The sequence below is a fragment of the Diceros bicornis genome, chromosome 1 (genome assembly GCF_020826845.1).
Source record: "Diceros bicornis minor isolate mBicDic1 chromosome 1, mDicBic1.mat.cur, whole genome shotgun sequence".
Lineage (NCBI taxonomy): Eukaryota > Metazoa > Chordata > Mammalia > Perissodactyla > Rhinocerotidae > Diceros > Diceros bicornis.
Genome location: NC_080740.1, coordinates 67294203 through 67312784, shown reverse-complemented (window position 1 = coordinate 67312784; position 18582 = coordinate 67294203). Strand labels below are relative to the sequence as shown.

The 18582-nt window shown below is 57.6% G+C and overlaps 2 protein-coding genes across 6 annotated transcripts in view; both read left to right on the top strand.

Annotated features, from left to right (window-relative positions):
* The first annotated feature begins 501 nt into the window (after positions 1-501).
* ARSI (arylsulfatase family member I) lies at positions 502-7236 on the top strand. The gene is made up of 2 exons (XM_058544003.1): positions 502-1362; positions 4453-7236. Exons 1-2 carry the CDS (start codon positions 1046-1048, stop codon positions 5855-5857), a joined length of 1722 nt encoding a protein of 573 aa, XP_058399986.1. The 5' UTR covers positions 502-1045; the 3' UTR covers positions 5858-7236.
* A 5077-nt stretch (positions 7237-12313) lies between these two features.
* Positions 12314-18582, top strand: part of CAMK2A (calcium/calmodulin dependent protein kinase II alpha) — a 62403-nt gene continuing 56134 nt past the window's right edge. For all 5 annotated transcript variants that reach the window (XM_058544058.1, XM_058544030.1, XM_058544048.1 and 2 more), the window contains exon 1: positions 12314-13218. In XM_058544058.1, coding sequence (XP_058400041.1) covers positions 13157-13218 — 62 coding nt within the window. In that variant the 5' untranslated portion in view covers positions 12314-13156. The remainder of the gene's footprint in view (positions 13219-18582) is intronic.

Here is an 18582-nt window from a genome sequence, read left to right as displayed (position 1 = left end):
GCTGGCAAGGCCGGAACCTAGCTAGTTTCCTGATTTCCAGCCCTGGTGCTAGCCAAAGTCGTCCCCCTTCTCCACTGCCCACAGAGAGGAGCTGCCACTCTAACAGCCACAGTGAGCCCCAGGGGAGAAGCCACTAATTTGCTCTGTGACTTAGACGAGTTCCCGCCCATCTCAGGGCCTCAGTTTCTCCAACTGTAGAATGACCTGGTTGGAATAGAATATTCGCGCGTCCCTTCCAGGGCTGGCACTCAGAGATGCGAAGAATCCAAGATCGAGGAATGTCTGACCGGGCCATTCCCGAGCTGTTCCATCGAAGTCAAGCAGCCCCGCTCCCTCCTTTCCCCGGTCTGAGCCAGGGCGGAGGCTGGAGCCAGAGGGCCGTGCCTGCCCGGGCTTCCCGCCCGCGGGGCGGAGCCCGCTAGCTGTCCCGCCCCTCCACCTGGGGCTCGGCCCCGGCAGATGTTACAACTTTTTCGCATTCTCTCCAGCGGTGTCCCCCAGGCGCGCCCAACCCGTGCCTCCCTCCCCTTCCCCACTGGGGTCCTGCCCACTTCCCTGCGGGGAGTCCGACTGTTCTCAGGACTCCGGGCGGGGCGAGAGGCCGGGCCAGGGGCTGGAGGGTCGAGGGGAGGAGAAAGGGGAAGCAAGGCGAGAGAAATTAGGAGGCGGGAGAAATCGAGGACTAGAAGGAAGAGGAGAGTCAGAGGATGGTGGAGAGCACTTTTTGGAAGCCGCCACGCCGAGTCTCAGGCTGGCCTGGCTAAGCTGGGGGAGAGGGAGCCAGGGCGGCGCAGGGCGGGCGCTCAGGCGGCGGGAGGCAGCTCCGCGCGGTCCTGACCTCCCCAGAGCGCCCCGCTGCGGCCGCGCAGTGCCGGCCTTGCCGTCCGGCCGCCAGTCCCGGACCAGCCGCTGGGCCATCCCCTGGGGCGCTGAGCGCTCTCGTAGCGTCCAGGCCGGCCGGCCGGCGTGCGTGCGGGCCGTGCGCCCTGGGCGCGCGAGGCGGTGAGGCCCTGGGAGCCCTGCGCGCCGGGACGCGCGGGCCGGCATGGCGATGCACGCCCTCACCGGCGTCTCTCTGATCAGCCTGCTCAGCTTGGGCTATCTGTCCTGGGACTGGGCCAAGCCGAGCCTGGGAGCCGACGGGCCCGGGGAGGCTAGCGAGCAGCCCTCGGCCGCTCCACCCCAGCCTCCCCACATCATCTTTATCCTCACCGACGACCAGGGCTACCACGACGTGGGCTACCATGGCTCAGATATCGAGACCCCTACGCTAGACCGGCTGGCGGCCGAGGGTGTCAAGTTGGAGAATTATTATATCCAGCCCATCTGCACGCCTTCACGGAGCCAACTTCTCACCGGCAGGTAGGCATGGCCCAAGCCACTGGGGCTGGCCGTCCAAGCCCCAAATAAACCGAGTCGGGAGATTTCCCCCGTAATTACACTCCCCTGTTGGGACCTGGGAAACCAGGGCTCGGTGCCAGTTCTATCCCCAATTTGCTGTGTGATGATTAGTAAGTCCTTTGTCCTTTCTCGGCCTCAGTTTCCCTACCTGCACACTGAATCGATTGGATCATCTTTGAGATCTTCTCCCTTTGATGTTCTAGGACACTCACACTCCACACCATGAGAAGGAGACATCTGGTCACCCCCTTGTTGGAGGAACGCAGCAGCCTCTGACACTTAGGTCTGAATGCTGCTTCTGTTCACACACCCTGAGGCCCTGAGCAAATCACTTAACATCTCTAAGCCTCAGTTTTCTTGTCCATAAAATGGGGTGAAGAACAGTTTTTAATCCTGAAAAGGAGTGGTGAGGACAGAATGATTTGCATGTAACCTGCTAGACTGTCAATAAATGGCAGCCTCTATGTCACCGGAGGGATTAGGGTCCCCATAGTATTTGATGACTACATTGGGAAGAAACCAAGGAATTGGTGCAGACGAAAGACACACACAGGATGCTGTGACCTGTGTAGCCTTAGGCTAGTTACTTCATTTCTCCAAGCCTCTGTTTTTTCGTCTTCAAAATCCTGCCAAGTTGGCTGGGAGCCCTAGGGAAACATGCTTCTTTCTCCATAACGAGTTGTCCACAGGCAAGGCGGCAGGATTACAGGATTAAAAGAGCAAGGAAACGGGAGGTGGGGGTGTAGAAGGCAAACTCTGGCCACTTAGGAGAAAATCCTTTGGCGAGGCTGAAGCTAATCCTTCCTGGATGGGGTCCAAGGCATGCCTTCTCCCAGGTTCCATTCAAAAGCTACTAGTGTGAGCTCAGGAACCAAAGCCTTAGTCTCCCTGTTTCCTGCATGAGAGAAACTGAGGCATGGAGTCAGGGAGGGCCCAACTCATGCCTGGACCCAACTTCAGGGTCTGTAGGAGAGGGGCCTGAGAGGCCAGGTGCTTGGCAGGGGTCCTGGAGCTGGAAGTCAAATAGGTGCCTTTTCTTCCTTCCATCCGGTGCTCAGCGTTTAGATCCAGGAACAGAGAGAGAACAGGAGAAAGAGGAAGAGGGACCGATATGTGTTGCGGGTAGGGGCGGTGGTAGTGGTGGTGAAGACCAGTGTTGACTAACCTCCAGAAGAGGGAGGAGGAATCTGCATTCCCGAGAATTGTGCACAAGTTAGCATTTCTCTCCCGAGAGGTGACTTTTGGTTTAAGCAGGGGAATGAGCAGCCAGCAGGGCAGCGTTCCAGCCCCCTGATCTGCAGAGTTAGCTGAGCGTGGCTGGGCAGCGTCTGCCCTCCGCCCCCTGCAGCTGGCTCCATCTGACTGATGCTGACTGCTCTCATTAGTGTTTGTTAATGCATCCAGCCGTGTTTGGTGGAGCTGGAGAGGGCCAAAGTTTCTCATGTTACTCACTTGCAGACAGGCTTCACTGACTCTGAGCTGGCCCACCCACTTTACAAACCAGCATTCCGTGGCGCCCAGCCCCTATGAACAGAGGCTCTGCTGCGACTCAGGACCTAGGATAATCGAATGTAATCGTTCTTGTATCAAATCTAATCGTTCATTAGCTTGACTGAGGTCTGCAGAGGCCACAAAAATGAGAGATTTTGAGCATGAGTTGCATAGACCTGGGTTCAAAGCTCGGCTCCTCTGCTGTCCAGCTATCTGAACTTGGGCCAGTTGCTGCCCCTTTGGGAGCCTCAGTTTCATCATCTGTAGAATGGGGATAATAATAGTCTTCCCTATAGGTTTTTTATGAGACGTAAATGAAATAATATGTGTGGCATATGGTATTAAAAATAGCAGTAGTAGCTAATGATAGCTAGCAACAATAACAGATTATGATAAGGAATCCAAAACAGAAACACCTGACCCGGCTGGGGTTAGAGGTGTCAGGTATTCAGGTCTCAGCTTCACTTGAATGCTCCCGGGGGTGAGAAAAAGGTGCTGGATTCTAATACACTTATGAAGCTCCAGGCTTCTTATTTACTCTGGGACTTTTAAGACTTAAGTAAAGGCAAGACACCATAAGCAGATCACATGGGGCCTTGACCACAGAAGGGGAATGGGATATGAATGGGTAACTGAGGAAGGCAGGATTCTGCTAACCATTTGCTCCTGCCTCAGGCATTAGCCTGTGTGAGTGACCCGGATCCAGGGGCCACATGAACTTATGGACAGGCACATAACAACTGGTCTCATAAAATCTGGGAACTGGAAGCTTTTTAGAGATCTCCCATCCTAACTCACTCACTCCTACACACGAGCAAACTGAGCACCCCCGACCCCAGGAAGAGAAGTGGCAGGCTAGTTTGCCAGCAAACAGTCTGTGCTTGGATTCTGCTTGGATTTATGTTCAAGTCCTGGCTCTGCCCCTGACCCCTAAATGACCTTGGGCAACGCCCTTCCTCTCCTCTGGACACTAGTTTCTGTTTAAGACGAAGTGAATAAACTAGACAATGACTTGGGTCTCTTCTGGCTCTAAAATTCTCGGAGTGGCATTCTTCATTCGTTCATTCCATAAGTAATTAAGTGTCCTTTGAACATCTCTTGAGTGCTAGGAATAAAAGGTTGAGTAAGAGGCAGTCCCCTTACATATCAGTGGGCCCAAGGGCATGTACAACTGAGTAGAATCCCATGGCTAAGGAGGACAGTGATGGTGTGTACTAAATGCTGGGGAAACCCAAAAACGAAAGTGGCTCGTTCTTTGGAAGAGTAATGAGAGACTTTACAGTGGGGGTAACATTTGGGCCAGGCTTTGAGGAGTGAGTAGGAGTTTGCCTGGGAGAGCAGGACTTGCTCTAGGCAAGTTAGTGCTTTAGAAATGAGGGACTCTGAAGTCTGGAAAATCCCAACTCCATTTACTAATCGTGTGAATCACTGGGCAAGTGATTTAATTTACTGAGGCCCAGCTTCCCTATTTGGGAAATGGGAATAATAATGATATGCACCCTCTAGGTTGCGGTGAGGATTTAGTGAGATAATTCAGATGTGCCCCCCTGCTCCCACCAGGTACCAGATCCACACAGGCCTCCAGCACTCCATCATCCGCCCACGGCAGCCCAACTGCCTGCCCCTGGACCAGGTGACGCTGCCCCAAAAGCTGCAGGAAGCAGGGTACTCCACCCACATGGTGGGCAAGTGGCACCTGGGCTTCTACCGGAAAGAGTGCCTGCCCACCCGTCGGGGCTTCGACACCTTCCTGGGCTCGCTCACGGGCAATGTGGACTACTACACCTATGACAACTGTGATGGCCCGGGGGTGTGCGGCTTTGACCTGCACGAGGGTGAGAGTGTGGCCTGGGGGCTCAGCGGCCAGTACTCCACTATGCTCTACGCCCAGCGCGTGAGCCACATCCTGGCCAACCACAGCCCCCGGCGGCCCCTCTTCCTCTACGTGGCCTTCCAGGCGGTACACACGCCCCTGCAGTCCCCTCGCCAGTACCTGTACCGTTACCGCACCATGGGCAACGTGGCCCGGCGCAAGTACGCAGCCATGGTGACCTGCATGGATGAGGCTGTGCGCAACATCACCTGGGCCCTCAAGCGCTATGGTTTCTACAACAACAGTGTCATCATCTTTTCCAGTGACAATGGTGGCCAGACCTTCTCAGGGGGCAGCAACTGGCCACTTCGAGGACGCAAGGGCACTTACTGGGAAGGTGGCGTGCGGGGCCTGGGCTTCGTCCATAGCCCCCTCCTCAAGCGAAAGCGACGGACAAGTCGGGCGCTGGTGCACATCACGGACTGGTACCCGACCCTGGTAGGTCTGGCAGGTGGCACCACCTCAGCAGCTGATGGGCTAGATGGCTATGACGTGTGGCCGGCCATCAGCGAGGGCCGGGCCTCGCCACGCACTGAGATCCTGCACAACATTGACCCGCTCTATAACCACGCCCGGCATGGCTCCCTGGAGGGTGGCTTCGGCATCTGGAACACCGCTGTGCAGGCCGCCATCCGCGTGGGCGAGTGGAAGCTGCTGACCGGAGACCCCGGCTATGGTGACTGGATCCCGCCGCAGACACTGGCGGCCTTCCCCGGAAGCTGGTGGAACCTGGAGCGGATGGCCAGTGCCCGCCAGGCCGTGTGGCTCTTCAACATCAGTGCTGACCCCTACGAAAGGGAGGACCTGGCTGACCAGCGGCCCGACGTGGTTCGCGCCCTGCTGGCCCGCCTGGTGGACTATAACCGCACAGCCATCCCTGTGCGCTACCCGGCTGAGAATCCCCGGGCCCATCCCGACTTTAATGGAGGTGCTTGGGGGCCGTGGGCCACTGATGAAGAAGAAGAGGAAGAGGAGGAGGAGGGCAGGGCTCGCAGCTTCTCCCGGGGGCGCCGCAAGAAAAAATGCAAGATTTGCAAGCTGCGATCGTTTTTCCGTAAACTCAACACCAGGCTGATGTCCCACCGGATCTGATGTGGGGGAGACGAGGATCTCTGTACCCTTAGATGTACTTCCCTCATCAAGCCTGGCCCTGATCCTCCCCAGGCAGGAGCCTGAGGTCAGGTCCCCATCTGCAGGGAAATGGAGGGTGGAGAGCCCCTCAGTTGAAGGATGGGGAGCTTGGCTTGGGGGTTGGGGGGAATAAACTAGACTAGGATGCCTGGGTCCCAGTCCTGCCTCTCCACTGACTTGCTCTGTGACCTCGGGTGACTCGCATGAGCTCTCCGGGCCTCAGTTTCCTCATCTGTAATATGAGCTCCAATTTTTTTGTGGCTCTGTGGTGTAGACCTGGTGCCTAGGGCCATGGTGGAGTTCCCAGCCGACCTTGCCACCTTCCAGCTCATTTAACGCCTTGCCCTTGAACCCTGGACCTCTGTGGTACTGCTTGGATGAGGGGCCACACAGGCAACTCCAGCCTGGACCCTAGTCGAGGCATGGCGATCTGGCTGCTCTCTGAAGAGATCCCTAAGTGCTGAGTGTGGAGGTGCAGGGATCAGGAGGTGACCTTCCTGGGTCCTCACGTGGCCTGGGCCAATCCTGGAGCCAGACTGGTGGTGGGCACTGTGGTGGCGAGCTCTCCTTCCTGCCCCCAGCACCCAGAGGAATTGGCCCGGCTGTTAGCTGCTGCAGGATCAAGGGTGGTGGAAACATCTGTGAAAAGAACCCCTGAACCAACAGTCAGGACACCTGGGTTCTGCTTTGACCTTCTACCCAGTCCTTCCAGTCTGGGCTTTGACTTCTCCATCTGCAAATGGGGATGCTAGCCTGGCTCCACCTACCTCACAGGGCTGCAGAGGACTGGCCAAGATAACGGTTGTGGAGGAGCACATGAACTTGATTAAAGTGCACTAACAGAAGGGAGGGCTGCGCTGCTGTCCGTGAGCACACGTGGGTGTGTGCACGTGCGTACTGGGGGCAGATGTGAGCTGACCAGTGGCCAAGTGAATGGGAGTGGAGGTGGGCAGCCTGGCCAGGAGGTGGAACGTATGGGTTCTGGTCCAGCCCTGCCGCAGATCCACCGTGTGACCTCAGGCCAACCCCAGACTCCCTCTGGACCTATGTCGCCCTGTGTACACTGGATGATCTCAGAGCCATTCCCATTTGGCCATTCTGGGTACCGCTGTGTGTGTGTGTGGCGGGGCATGGGCTGAGTGGTGGGGAGGAAGGGCATGGGGGTTTTGAAGCTTGCTTGCTGCATAGTGTGCCTCCATCCGCACACTGCGTTCTGCATATCTCCCTTCAGGTTCCAGCCGGCGCAGCGTGTGTAGGCGAAAGCCCTGCTGTGAATTTTGAAAATAGTTATTTTTGTCGCTGGCAAAGGAGGCCTGTTAGGACTTGTCAGCTTGGGGATGAGCGGGACGGGTGGGGTGGGGTGGGGTGGGGTGGGTGCGGTGCAGTGGAGCGGGGTTCAAGTACTGGTTACAGAGCTGCATCTTCACTGCAGAGGTGGCTCAGCCCTGGAGTGAGCATCTGACCTGGGGCACAGGGTGGAGGTGACCATCTGTGTCTTAGGCCCCTTCCTCCCAGCACTGCTCTCTTATCTCTTATGGCTTCCCCCAGCGGGCACCTTCCTCTTACTCGAGGATGTTGATGCCCAGGCCATGGTGGGGCAGGGGCCACGACTGGCTGAGGCCTCTGGATTCCAGCCACTGCCAGCACTTCTGCCTGCTCAGGAGGGAGACTTGGAGGAAGTTGCCTACTGGGACGGCGTCCCAGGCCTGGCATACGTCAGGGGTGGGTTGTGGTCTGCCCATTACCCAGGATACTGCAGCTCTGCCAGGTGCTTGTCCCAGTTGGGTGGGCTGGGTCCTTCCAGAGCAGCATGGAGCCAGGCTCCCCTGCAGCTCTAGGCCAGTACCGGTTGCGCAGAGGCCTCGCCCACGCCTGCTGAGTCGGCTCTGAGCAGGGTGGCCCAGCCTCCGGCTCCAGCCCTGCTTTTCTTCTTGGGCCCCAGCCTTTGGGGCCACAGGTGCACTGCTCTCCCCTAAGCACCAAGGCAACCCTTTGTGGCCAACCTGGCCCCAAACCTAGAGGGTCCAGCTGGCACTGGGGGCTGGCACCTTCTCCTGATGCCCTGAGAAGGAGGCTCGCTCTAATCTCACACCCGGCCTAGCACTCGCCTGGCTCAGAGTCCTACCTAACCCAGAACCCAGCAAACAGCCCAGGAGCCCCACTCAAGCTTCAGCCCGTGACCCGGTCCACACCCAGCAGTCCCCAAGCCTGCCTAACCAGGGTGCTGGCAGCTGGCCCGGGCCCGAGACGGGTGGAGGGTCTCTGGATGAGGAGCGACGAGGACTCAGGGTGTGGTGATGAGGGGCTCAGCCTGCTTGCTGTGGCTTCTGCTCTGCCCAGCCATCAGCGTGGCTCCCACCTACCTCCTGTGGCCCCTCCATGCCTCCCAGCTGGGGCACCTGAGTCTGGGCTCTGTGTCAGACCCCTGACTGGCAGTGCCAGGCAGATGCTTTCACCATCTATGGTGGGGAAGGGTGAGAGGCAGGGCAGACCAGAGGTAGCTCTGGCCTCTTGGGTCATAGATCTGGGGGAGTGGAGCCCAGAGATGCCAGCCAGGCCCCCTCTTTCCCCATTGGCTGGGCCAGATGGCAGCAGATCTGTCAGCCAGATGGGTTGGAGCCACGGGCAGCCCTGCCTGAGCTGGGCCCTGCCTGTGGAGTTCTGGGCAGGGATGAGCAGTCCCCCAGGAGCCAGGAGAGCACCCTAGACCTGGCTGGAGGGGCAGGGCTCTGAGCTCTACCCTGGGCCTTGGCACCATTTCCTCCTCTCACTTGGTGCCTGCTGGCTACCTTGGGACCTAGGCAAGTAGCCGTGCAGTGCCATAAAGAGGGAGGGCAGCACAGGGTAAGGGAAGGAGCACTGTTCTGGGAGTCAGGAGTTCCAGATTGTCATACTGACTCTGCCCCTGACTTGTGCGACTGCGGGAGGGCAGCATCCTCTCTCTGGGCCTCAGTCCCCCATCTGTAAGGGGCATGGGCTCTCTTAGGGCCCTTCCAGCCCTTAGGGAGGCCAAAGAACACAGGGTGGGGGTGCTGAAGTCACAGACTCTAGATGGGTAAGACACATCACATCTCTGCAAAACGGGCAACGTTGTACCTGTCCACGCACATTTGTTGTGGACAAATGTATAAATAGCGCTCAGCACAGGGCCTGGCTCTAAAGTGGAAATAACTATTTCTCATGTCCTTGGAGTGAGTGAAGGAACATCTTGTCCCCATATTTCTCAGGAGGAAGTGGAGGCCCCAGCTGGAGAAAGACCTGCTGTAAGTACTCAGAGCCGATGGCAGAACTTGAACCGGGGTCCTCCCGCTGCAGGTTGTGCTGTGCAGATGCTGGCCCAGCAGCCGTTGTCCTCTGCCCCTTGGCTCCCTGCTTCCAGTGCCTCCTGTGTGGTGCTCCCTGACCCCTGACTTCTCTCCCTTCAGGGTGCAAGCCTGGCGTTACTTATTGCAATTAGTTAACCAAATCACCCTCCACCTAGCCCCTCTGCAGGATCAGTTCTCTCTTGGCCCACTTTCCACCGATTCTGCTCCCCACGCTCACTGCCCTTAGTGGGACAGGCCTGTGGGGACCCTTCGGATGGCACGTTTTCTGTGGCGCCTGCCCAGGACCTGCAGGACCCTGGGGCACTCGGGCACGTGCATGCGAGCATGTGTGTGGGCTGTGGAAGGTGGGATTTGAGTCAGCTGTCACAATGCTACTGGGGCTGCAGTCACTCACCCACTCCCCTGCCATGGCCCAGGAACTTGGCCCTGGGCCCGTGTGTCCCTCCGTGTCTACGTGGGGTATAGCCTATGGTACAGGGCCATGCTCAGCCACCTCCAGGGCCCCCACCCCTGCCCACCAGCCTGTGGCAGGCAGGCCGGCTCTTGGGTACCACACACGTGTTGCAGATGGGGGCACACGTGCTGGCTTGCATGCCTGCCATGGCCCTAGGGAGTGGGGAGTCTGGCAGGAACAGTCCCCCTGATGCAGTCATCGCTCATTCTCTGAGCGCCACGGAGGCAGGGCTGGCTCCTCGCTGCCCGCCACCGCCAGGCACAGCTGCCAGCCTCAGCCTCGCGGGCACAGGGGAGGCAGTGAATTAGCGACCGTGCCTCTTCGGCAGGGTGGCAGTTACACCAGGATGGGGGTGCCCGTCTGAGGCAGTGCCCACACCCTGCGCTAGGTTCTCAAAGGTTCAGAGGTGTGTATGTGCGCGTGCGTTGGAGTTGCCGATGAGACCTTTTCCTCTTCTCCCTCCTCTGCGGCCATCTCTCCACCAGCAGGATCCTGCAGCCTGGGTCCTGCCCATCCTCCAGCACTGTGTGCACAGGGTCCAGGCCAGCACGCGGAGGGAGAGAAGGGTGACAGATACCAAGACAGAAAGGAAGGGAGATAGAAACAAGAATAGGGGTGAAATGGACTAGGAAGGATAGGTAGGACTGAGAAGGAAGGGCACGATGGAGGGAAGGAAGAAAACGGGGAAAAGTGAGAGAGAGGAAGGAGAGGAGAAAGGAGAGCTGAAAAGGTAGGTGGAACTCAGGGAGAAGAGAGACGGGTGACTGGGGTGATGGGTGGATGGGGCTGGGTTGGTCTTGCCCTCTGAAGCCACATAGGCCACCTTCGTGGTCCCCATCAGAGACAGGGAGAGAGCTGGCCGTCTACGCCTCCGCCCCTTCAAGTCCTCCTCTGAGTCACCGCTAGCTCTTCCTGTGACCTGATGGCCGGAGCTCCCCCCATGTGCTCTGCTCTCTTCTGAACATGCTCCATGTCATCAGTGAAGCGGTCAGTGAGCTCCAAACCAAGCAGGGCTATCACCTCCTTTGCTCAGAACATTAGATTCCCATTAATACAGCCTCTGGGCATATTTGCCTTATGTTTTACTTGTTAATTTCTAAAGCAGCGTTGTGTTGGCACCTGATGAGCTGGAGGCCTCGTGACCCCTCTCCCTGTAGCCCCAGCCCTTTGTTCCACAGGCATTTCTGCAAACCAGGTCCAGGCAAGGTGATGTTCAAACCGCAAGCTCGATTCCAGTGGGGACTCAGAGAATGTCCTGGGACTTGAAGATAGTGGTGTGTACTTCCAAAATTCAGAGAGTGGTGGGAAGAGGGAGGGATTTTTGAGTCTCTCAATAATAATAATTGAGCATTTACAGTGTGTCAGCCCCTAGCCTCTAGGGGTGTTCTGTGCTCTACCCGCTGCCCACTGGCTGTGCAGCCCCTGAGCACGGGCCTCTCTTCTCTGCCTCTGAATTGCAACGTTGGCGGCAGAAGCGGAAAGCATATTGTGCACAGAAACAAAACTGAGTGGTTTTTCCTTTTTCTGAAGGTGGTAATGGTGCAATTAGTGGCTGAGCCATTACCCCCTCTCTTGCTCGCCGCCCTTCCTCCCCCTCTGCCTCCCTCCCGTTTCTCTCCTGGGAAGAAGTGGCTGCATTGGAGAGCCAACCCCCTCATCCTCTCCCACCCCCGACTCCCAAGTAGAGGGGCAGAGTTGTGAGGGGGCCCCAGACGTCTCAGGGGCCCCTGGACCTAGGGTCGTGAGTCAGGGACCTGCTGGGTTGGGGATTACCAACAAGCAGACAAGGTGTCCAGCAAATGAGGTGAGCAATAAGGCAATTTGGAGGTTCAGAAGGGGTGGGGTTGGATCCTGGATCTTTTTATCTGATCTGTGCTCGTGGGCCACTGCTGGCACGAGACCTCAGCCTGGTGGGCTGTGAGATGAGCTTGAGTGGAGGCGGTGGGTGTGAAGGGTCTGAGATTCTAAGTCCACGCTGGAGTGATGGAGGTGGTCATCGTCCCCCTTTAGACTTTCCTTTTCCTCTTCTAGAAACGAAAAAGAGGCCTGTGTTTACGTACAAAGGCCTCCACAGCCCTTAGCCCACTCTATCTTCACAGCCTTCCTCTGCAGCGGCAGCTTTGTTCTGTTTTGTAGAAAAGGAGCTGGAGGCTCAGAGAAGGGCAGTGACTTTCCCAGGGTCACACAGCTAAAAAATGTCAGAGCTAGAATTGAACTCGGATCCTTAAACTCCAGTCCTTCTCCTTCTCAACCGTTCAGGCCTTGGAGTGAGATCTTGGGGCCATAGATATGGCAGCTGCCCTGAAGAGTTGAAGTTGGCAGGGAAAGTGTCCACAAAATTTGGGAATGCGGATTTCAGGGCAGGTCTGTGGCCACTCCCCTCCATGCCAGGCCGTGCTTCCCTCCCCACGGCCGCCTCCAGCTCTTTCACCTTGACTCGAAGCACAAGCAGAAACTGGGACATGAGCCACAGGAGACCAGATCTCCCTGGTCCCTCTGGAGGCCTGGGGTGGGGGCGAGGTTACGGAAGAGGCCCCAGGAGGCCACCAACTGTCACAGCCGTGAGGGGTGGGGGTGGGCGGGCAGCTAGGGCTGTTCCCTGCAGAATCCTGGTGTCTCCTCTGCACTTCTCCCCCAAGCTAGAGTCTCAGTGTGATGGACAAGATGGCAAAGAGCAGAGAGAGTGAGAGCAAAATAAAGACAGAGGTGGAGGCAAAAAAAAAAAAAACAAAAATATACGGAGAGGAGCAGAGAGACAGTTACAGAGACTGCAGTGATCCACTTAGAGAGAGAGATCCCAATGAATTAGCTATAGGTTCCCTGTAAACCTTAGAACCCAGCTGTTGTCAGGGCAACGGGGCAATACCTGTCTCTCCAGAGGAGAAGAAGTTGCCAGGGTAACTGCATCCTGTCTTTTCTGGGGACCATCCCGGAATGTGGCAGCCACTGGCTGTTACCATGGCAACTGCCTTTTTGCCCCACTTAATCCCATCCTGTCTGCTACAAGGGCCCCACAGTTGGAGGTGGGGGAGGTGGGGAGAGAGAAGATCACTTGTGGACTAAGTTTGTTCTCCTCCCCCTCCTCCAGCCCCTCCCTTGGTCCATCACCTTGGGGGAGCTGGGTCCATCCACCCCCAGACACACACAGGTCTGCAGTATTGTGTGCAGTAGGGCCAGGGCGTCCAGGAGCAGGTTTCGCAGTGGAAGGCAGGCAGGTGTTGGGGAGGCAGTTACCGGGGCAACGGGAACAGGGCGTTTCGGAGGTGGTTGCCATGGGGACCTGGATGCTGACGAAGGCTCGCGAGGCTGTGAGCAGCCACAGTGCCCTGTTCAGAAGCCCCGGGCTCGTCAGTCAAGCTGGTTCTCAGTTTGCACTCGGCAGCAGGGGCAGGCGAGTGGCCCCTAGTTCCGGGAGCAGAGCAGCAGCGACCCAGTCCTGGTCCTCCACCCCCGAGCCTCGCCTGCCCTCCCAGCGCCGGGATGGCCACCATCACCTGCACCCGCTTCACGGAAGAGTACCAGCTCTTCGAGGAACTGGGAAAGTGAGTTGCACCTCAGAGAGTCCCAGAGGGTGCAGGGGGTCAGCGTCATGAGCGGGGAGTGTGCACCTGCAATGCTTCCTGTGCACACACAGGGAGGAAGGCTGCGTGTGTTTGGGGGCACTTGCATGTGCGGGGTGCCCAGTGCCGGGTGTGGGCATGTTTGCGGGTGCACCAATGTGCCGAGGCCAGCCAGGCATGTGTATATAGGGGCAAAGGGTTGACAATGCATGTCAGTGTGCTCATGCACACACACATGAGTGCACATCACCTGGGCACACACGAATTCTTAGAAACTCAGGGTTAAAAAGAGATCTTCCCAATCAGCTGAGTCCAAGGCTGGAATCCCCTGTCGAGTTTCTCTTGAGGTGGCCATCTGGCCTCAACTTGGATATGTCTGGTGACAGAGTTCACTACCTCCCAGGTAGTCCTTCCTGACTTTAGACACCTGCAGCGGCTGCGCAGAGTGGCCAACTCTCCCTGTAAGCACGTCCCCTTGCCTCCCTCCTCCTCCTCCCAGCTCCTCTGGAAGTGAGGGCATCAGTACAGCAGGGGTTAATAACTGAGCAACTGATGAGGCTTCCTGGGCCTGTGGAGGAGGGGAGGGGCAATCTGGCTAGTTGGAGGGGGCACTGCTGGTGCAGGGGCTAGTGGCGTGAGGATGCACCAGCTCTGGTCCCTTGGCCAAGTTGTCCAGCCCCAGCGCTCATTTCCTGCCTCCAATGACTGGTGTGGAGAGAAGGGTGGGAGGATGGGGGAGAGGGGAGCCCCTTGGGGTAGCCCAGTCGGCTGTGGAGTGTCAGGGAAGCGTTCCTGGATGCCCCCACCAAGGTGCGTGGAGGATTCGGGCTGGATCCAGGGTAGGGGTACAGTTTCCAGGCAGAGTTTGCCCTGTGGGCAGAGCAGCTTCAGTGGCCTGGGTGGTCCCCGCTGTAGCAGCTGGAGTGCAGGGAAGAGGGGCCCTGTAAGTAGGTATGTGCTGGTGTGAGGTCTGGATGTGCACACACAAGTGTGCATTTTGATGTGTATTGTTGTATAAGGACTGACTCGGGTACACTTGTGTGCACTGAAAAGGTGTGTAAGTGTTCATGTGTGTGCACCACGAGGAGGTGCTGGTGTGTGCTTCATGTGTAAGGCCTGAAAATGCAAGTGTGCCCTGCAAGGGTGGATGTGTGTGAGTGGCACAAGGGGTGCTGTTGGCTAATTTGCATGGGAGTGAAGGTGTAAACGTGTCACAGTGTGTGCACATGTATGGCAGTTCGGAGCTGTGTGCACATCAGCTGGCAAACGTGTGTGAGGTCTGGGTGTGTGCAAATATATGTCTGTATAAGGATGCACATATATCTCTGTGGGACTTGGACACGGTGGTGTCCTGTGAGGTCTGGATACGCACATCTGTGAGGACTGGGGGCATGCACACAGGAAGATTTGTGTGTGTGCATGTGGGGCCTGGGTCCCCAGGCTCGGGTGGGAGTGTGGGTGCTGTAGGCATGTGGAGCTCATGCTGGTGTCTGCATATGTGTGGGAGGTGGGCCTGTGGCTGTGTACAAGTAGGCTGCCTGCACACACACACACACACACACGCACGCACTTGCACACCAGTCTATCCTGACATCTACAGGCACACACTAGTTCCCTTGTACAGACACACATCCATGTGCAGATGTGTGCTCACTCTTCTGCAGACTTCCTGGTCTTTCTGAGTATATTTTTGTGCTGAGGGTGGGGGGGACAGCAGGAACAAAATATTTAGGGCTGCTCTGGAGGACAGGGGCTGTCTGCTCAACTCATGTAGGGACCCGTTCTCAGCCGGTTTCCGGTGCCCACCGGAGCCGAGGATTCCCTGACGAGCTGGGAGCTGCCTTTCAGGGAGCGACCAAGGCTGGGCTCTGGCAGGACTGCGTCACAGAGTGCAGGGAAATGGAGTTGAGATGTGACTCAGGCCCTCAAAGTGAAAATAAAAGTGATATTTTGCCCCAAGAGGAGATGGATATCATTAAGACTGGGTGCTGTGGGGGCGACTTGGTAGAGAGAGCTTTCGTGAGCCTTCTCAGCCCCAGTGCCTGCCAGGGTGCCTGGCAGGGACTGGGGCAGGGGCAGAATTTCTGGGGACGGGGAGCCCTGGTGTGGCCACGGCAGGAAAACCAAGGGTGGCAGGCATGGCTAGGCCTTGTCTAATCAATTTCGGACCTCTTCCGGAATGATTGGTGCTGTTAACATTTTTTAGGTCACATATCCCTCCAGGAATCTGATGAAAGGCTAAGTCTGCATTGCCCAGAGAAGTGTGCAAACCTACAAAACGTTGCACGCAGTGTCAGGAGCTTGCAAGACATCGGAAGGCTATGGATGGGCCGAGATTAAGGATGCTTAGATTGGGAAAAAGGGGATGAGGTTCCACACCTCTGATGCCTGGGTTGAGAAGGCCGGGGTATGTCACTGAGGAGGGGAGTACAGCACGGCAGCTACAGTCCAAGGGCCCAGTGGGGCAGGTAGGGGCAGCGCCCAGCACGGGGCACGGGCTCTGGACCTCACCATCCATGGCTCTGTGACGCTGGGCAGGCTACGGCACCTCTTCCCCCTACCTGTAATCTGGAGATAAAAAAGGGCTGTGAGGATAAAATGAGATGGTGCACATGAAGACGCAGTGACAAGCCTGGCACACAGTGGGTCTTCAATAAGGGACGGCCGTGGAATCACCGTTGCCCTCAAAGGCTAGGTGGGCTGGGGCTGGGCCCGGGCCCTGCCACGAGTTTACCTTTTGCCTGGAGTTTGCCCAGCTTGGGGGAGGGGCTGACCAAGCCTTGCCCCCCACCCCCGGGCTGGCAGGGAATCAATAGCTCCTCTTCTGTCGAGAGAGGCAACAAAGATGCCTGAGGGCCCATCTTTCCATTGGTGACCCACCATCCCTGCCAGCTGGGATGCTGCAGCACCAGCCAGAAGCTGAGTCCCCGTTCCAGGAGCCCACTTCAGATCTCTGGCAGAAGCAGCTGGGTTGGCCCTACAAGGGGACATGGGAGCCTTTGGACTGCCTTCTGCAGGGCCCTGGGCTGCCCAGTGGGGGAGAAGGGCATGTGCCTCTAGAGGGCTTCCTGGCGACCTGCCCAGTGAGGCCTGGCTTGTGACTGCAGGCCTTCAAGGAGCCTGGGGTAGAGCTGGCTAGGGATGAAAGAGAAGCTGCCCCTCTCCCGCCTGGTCAGCCAGCATGGGAGGTGTAGGCTGGAGTGGGGGCCCTGGGCAGGGGCTTCTGGGGCCTCTTGATGCTATTGGATGAAGGGCCCACTGCAACATATAATTCAGATAAGCCAGGAACTTGATTCCAGGTCCCCTAGAGGGTTGATGTGGGGCTGTCTCTGGAGACCCAGAGACTAGCGCACTCCCTCCTCCCTTGACCCGGATCCTCCTTCCTCCCAGGGAAGGAGAGGAATGAAAGCCCAGACCTTGGGGGCAGAGCAGCTTGTTCGGAAGCAGGATGCAATGACACCAGCTCCAGGGTCAGGGGGGACCTGGGCACCGGGGCCAGAGCTCCGGGCAGACCCGGCCTTCTCTGAAGACCAGGATGGGCGAAGGGGTCAGGTTCCAGGAGGTGGAAAGGGAGGACGCTCCCCCAGCCTTTGACGTTCTCTGGGCTCTGAGTCCCACTCCCAGGAGAGGTTAGGGCGGCAGAGGATCGCCCTGCAGCCTGTGTAATCACTGGGCTGTGCAGAAAAGCCTCCAGAGGAGATTTTACTTGAGAGAGGGAGAGGCAGGGAGGGAGAGACTGGAGAGAGCACAACCCACTCTTTTCTTTCTAGAAACAGGCATCTGAAATTGACTCAAGGGTGGTGTTGGGGCTGGGGGAGGGGCTCCAGGGGCCAGCAAGGTTGGCACAGGGAGAGAAGAGAGCTGGCTCCGGAGCCCCCCGCCCCCTCTTACCTCCATGGATTTGTATCATGAACTGGGCTTGAGCTGGACTGATCAGTGGGGGACACTGGGGCCCAGAGGTAGCTCCCTGCACTGGGGAGTCCAGGGTCCTGTGTGCTTAGGTTCCCTCTTGGATGCAAGCTCTACCATCTGCAAAATGTGTTTAGCACTCCCGCCCTTCCCTGGCAGAGCTGTTAGGAGGATCAATGGTGTAACACTGGAGAGAGAGATATTGGACATCGATGTACCACCCAGAGACGAGGGTTGTGCTTTTATTTTGCTTCTAACAACCTCTCACATTCACAGCACTTTGGGGCCAGCAGGCACTTCTCCATCCATTAGCTCATCTCTGAGGCACGTAGAGGGCTGACTCATCCATCTTACAGATGAGAAGACTGAGATTTGAGGAGGCTTGACTGGCTCAGGGGGATGGTGGCAGCCTTTAGACCTGCGTGCAGGTCTCCAGCACATGGAGGGAAGGATGAGGAGAGGGACCACCCCTGGTGCTGTGTGTAGGGAGCAGGGGCGGTGGCCTTGTGGGTGAGGGAACTCTGAGCTGTTGCTTATTTTCCAATCATGATTCTGCCTCTAATTCTCTGGGCCACCCTGAGTGGATCCCTTGTTGTTTGTGTACCTCAACTTTACAATCTGTAAAATGGGGATCAGAATACCTCTGCAGATGCTGGAATGCCCCATTAGAGTTGCTCCCCTCTTCAACCTCCGTCTGTGGAAGGCACACATGGGAAATTTCAGACTCCTGGACCATTAGGGCTGGAAGGACCAGCGACACTGTCTGCTCATAGCATAGATGGTGAGCCAACAGCCAGAGAGAAATAGTTTGCCCAAGGCCACAGGGAGAGGCCGTGGCAAAGGCAGGGTAGGGGACCAGATGATGTGCAGGGGCCAGCGGCCAAGGATGGGAAGCTGGGGTGCAGGTCCTCAAGGAGGGGGTGGTAGGGACAGGGGAGGGGACAGCCTTTCCTCCCTCCCCCTCCAAGCCATCAGAGCGGCAGGCACGCACATGTTCTGGTGCATGCCGCAGCCCTCCGCCCCCACACAGCTGCCCCCACACAGGCTGAGACACACTGACACGCTGCGGAGCCTTCCTCCCGCCTGCCGCCTCCCTGTGCAAGCACACAGTGACTCTGCTGCTAGCACCCCTGCAGTCTGGGCCCCGGGCCTCTCTGTGGGGTGAGGGCAGAGCCTTGGAATGCAACGCCTGCATCCTGTTGCTAGTGCAAACACACACGCACACACGGGTGCATATGGATGTACACACACACACTGGCTCCAACAGCATCGAGCACAAGTCTACCTCCCAGTGCAGGGAGAGCAAGATCATGCTGGCTGGGCCTCTGGCTCTCTCTCTGTCTCGCTCTGTCTCTCTCTCTGTCTCTTCTTGACCTGTCCCTCTCTTCCTTTCTCTATGTGTCTCTGGTCTCTGGCTCTGTTTCTCTCTCTCCCCTT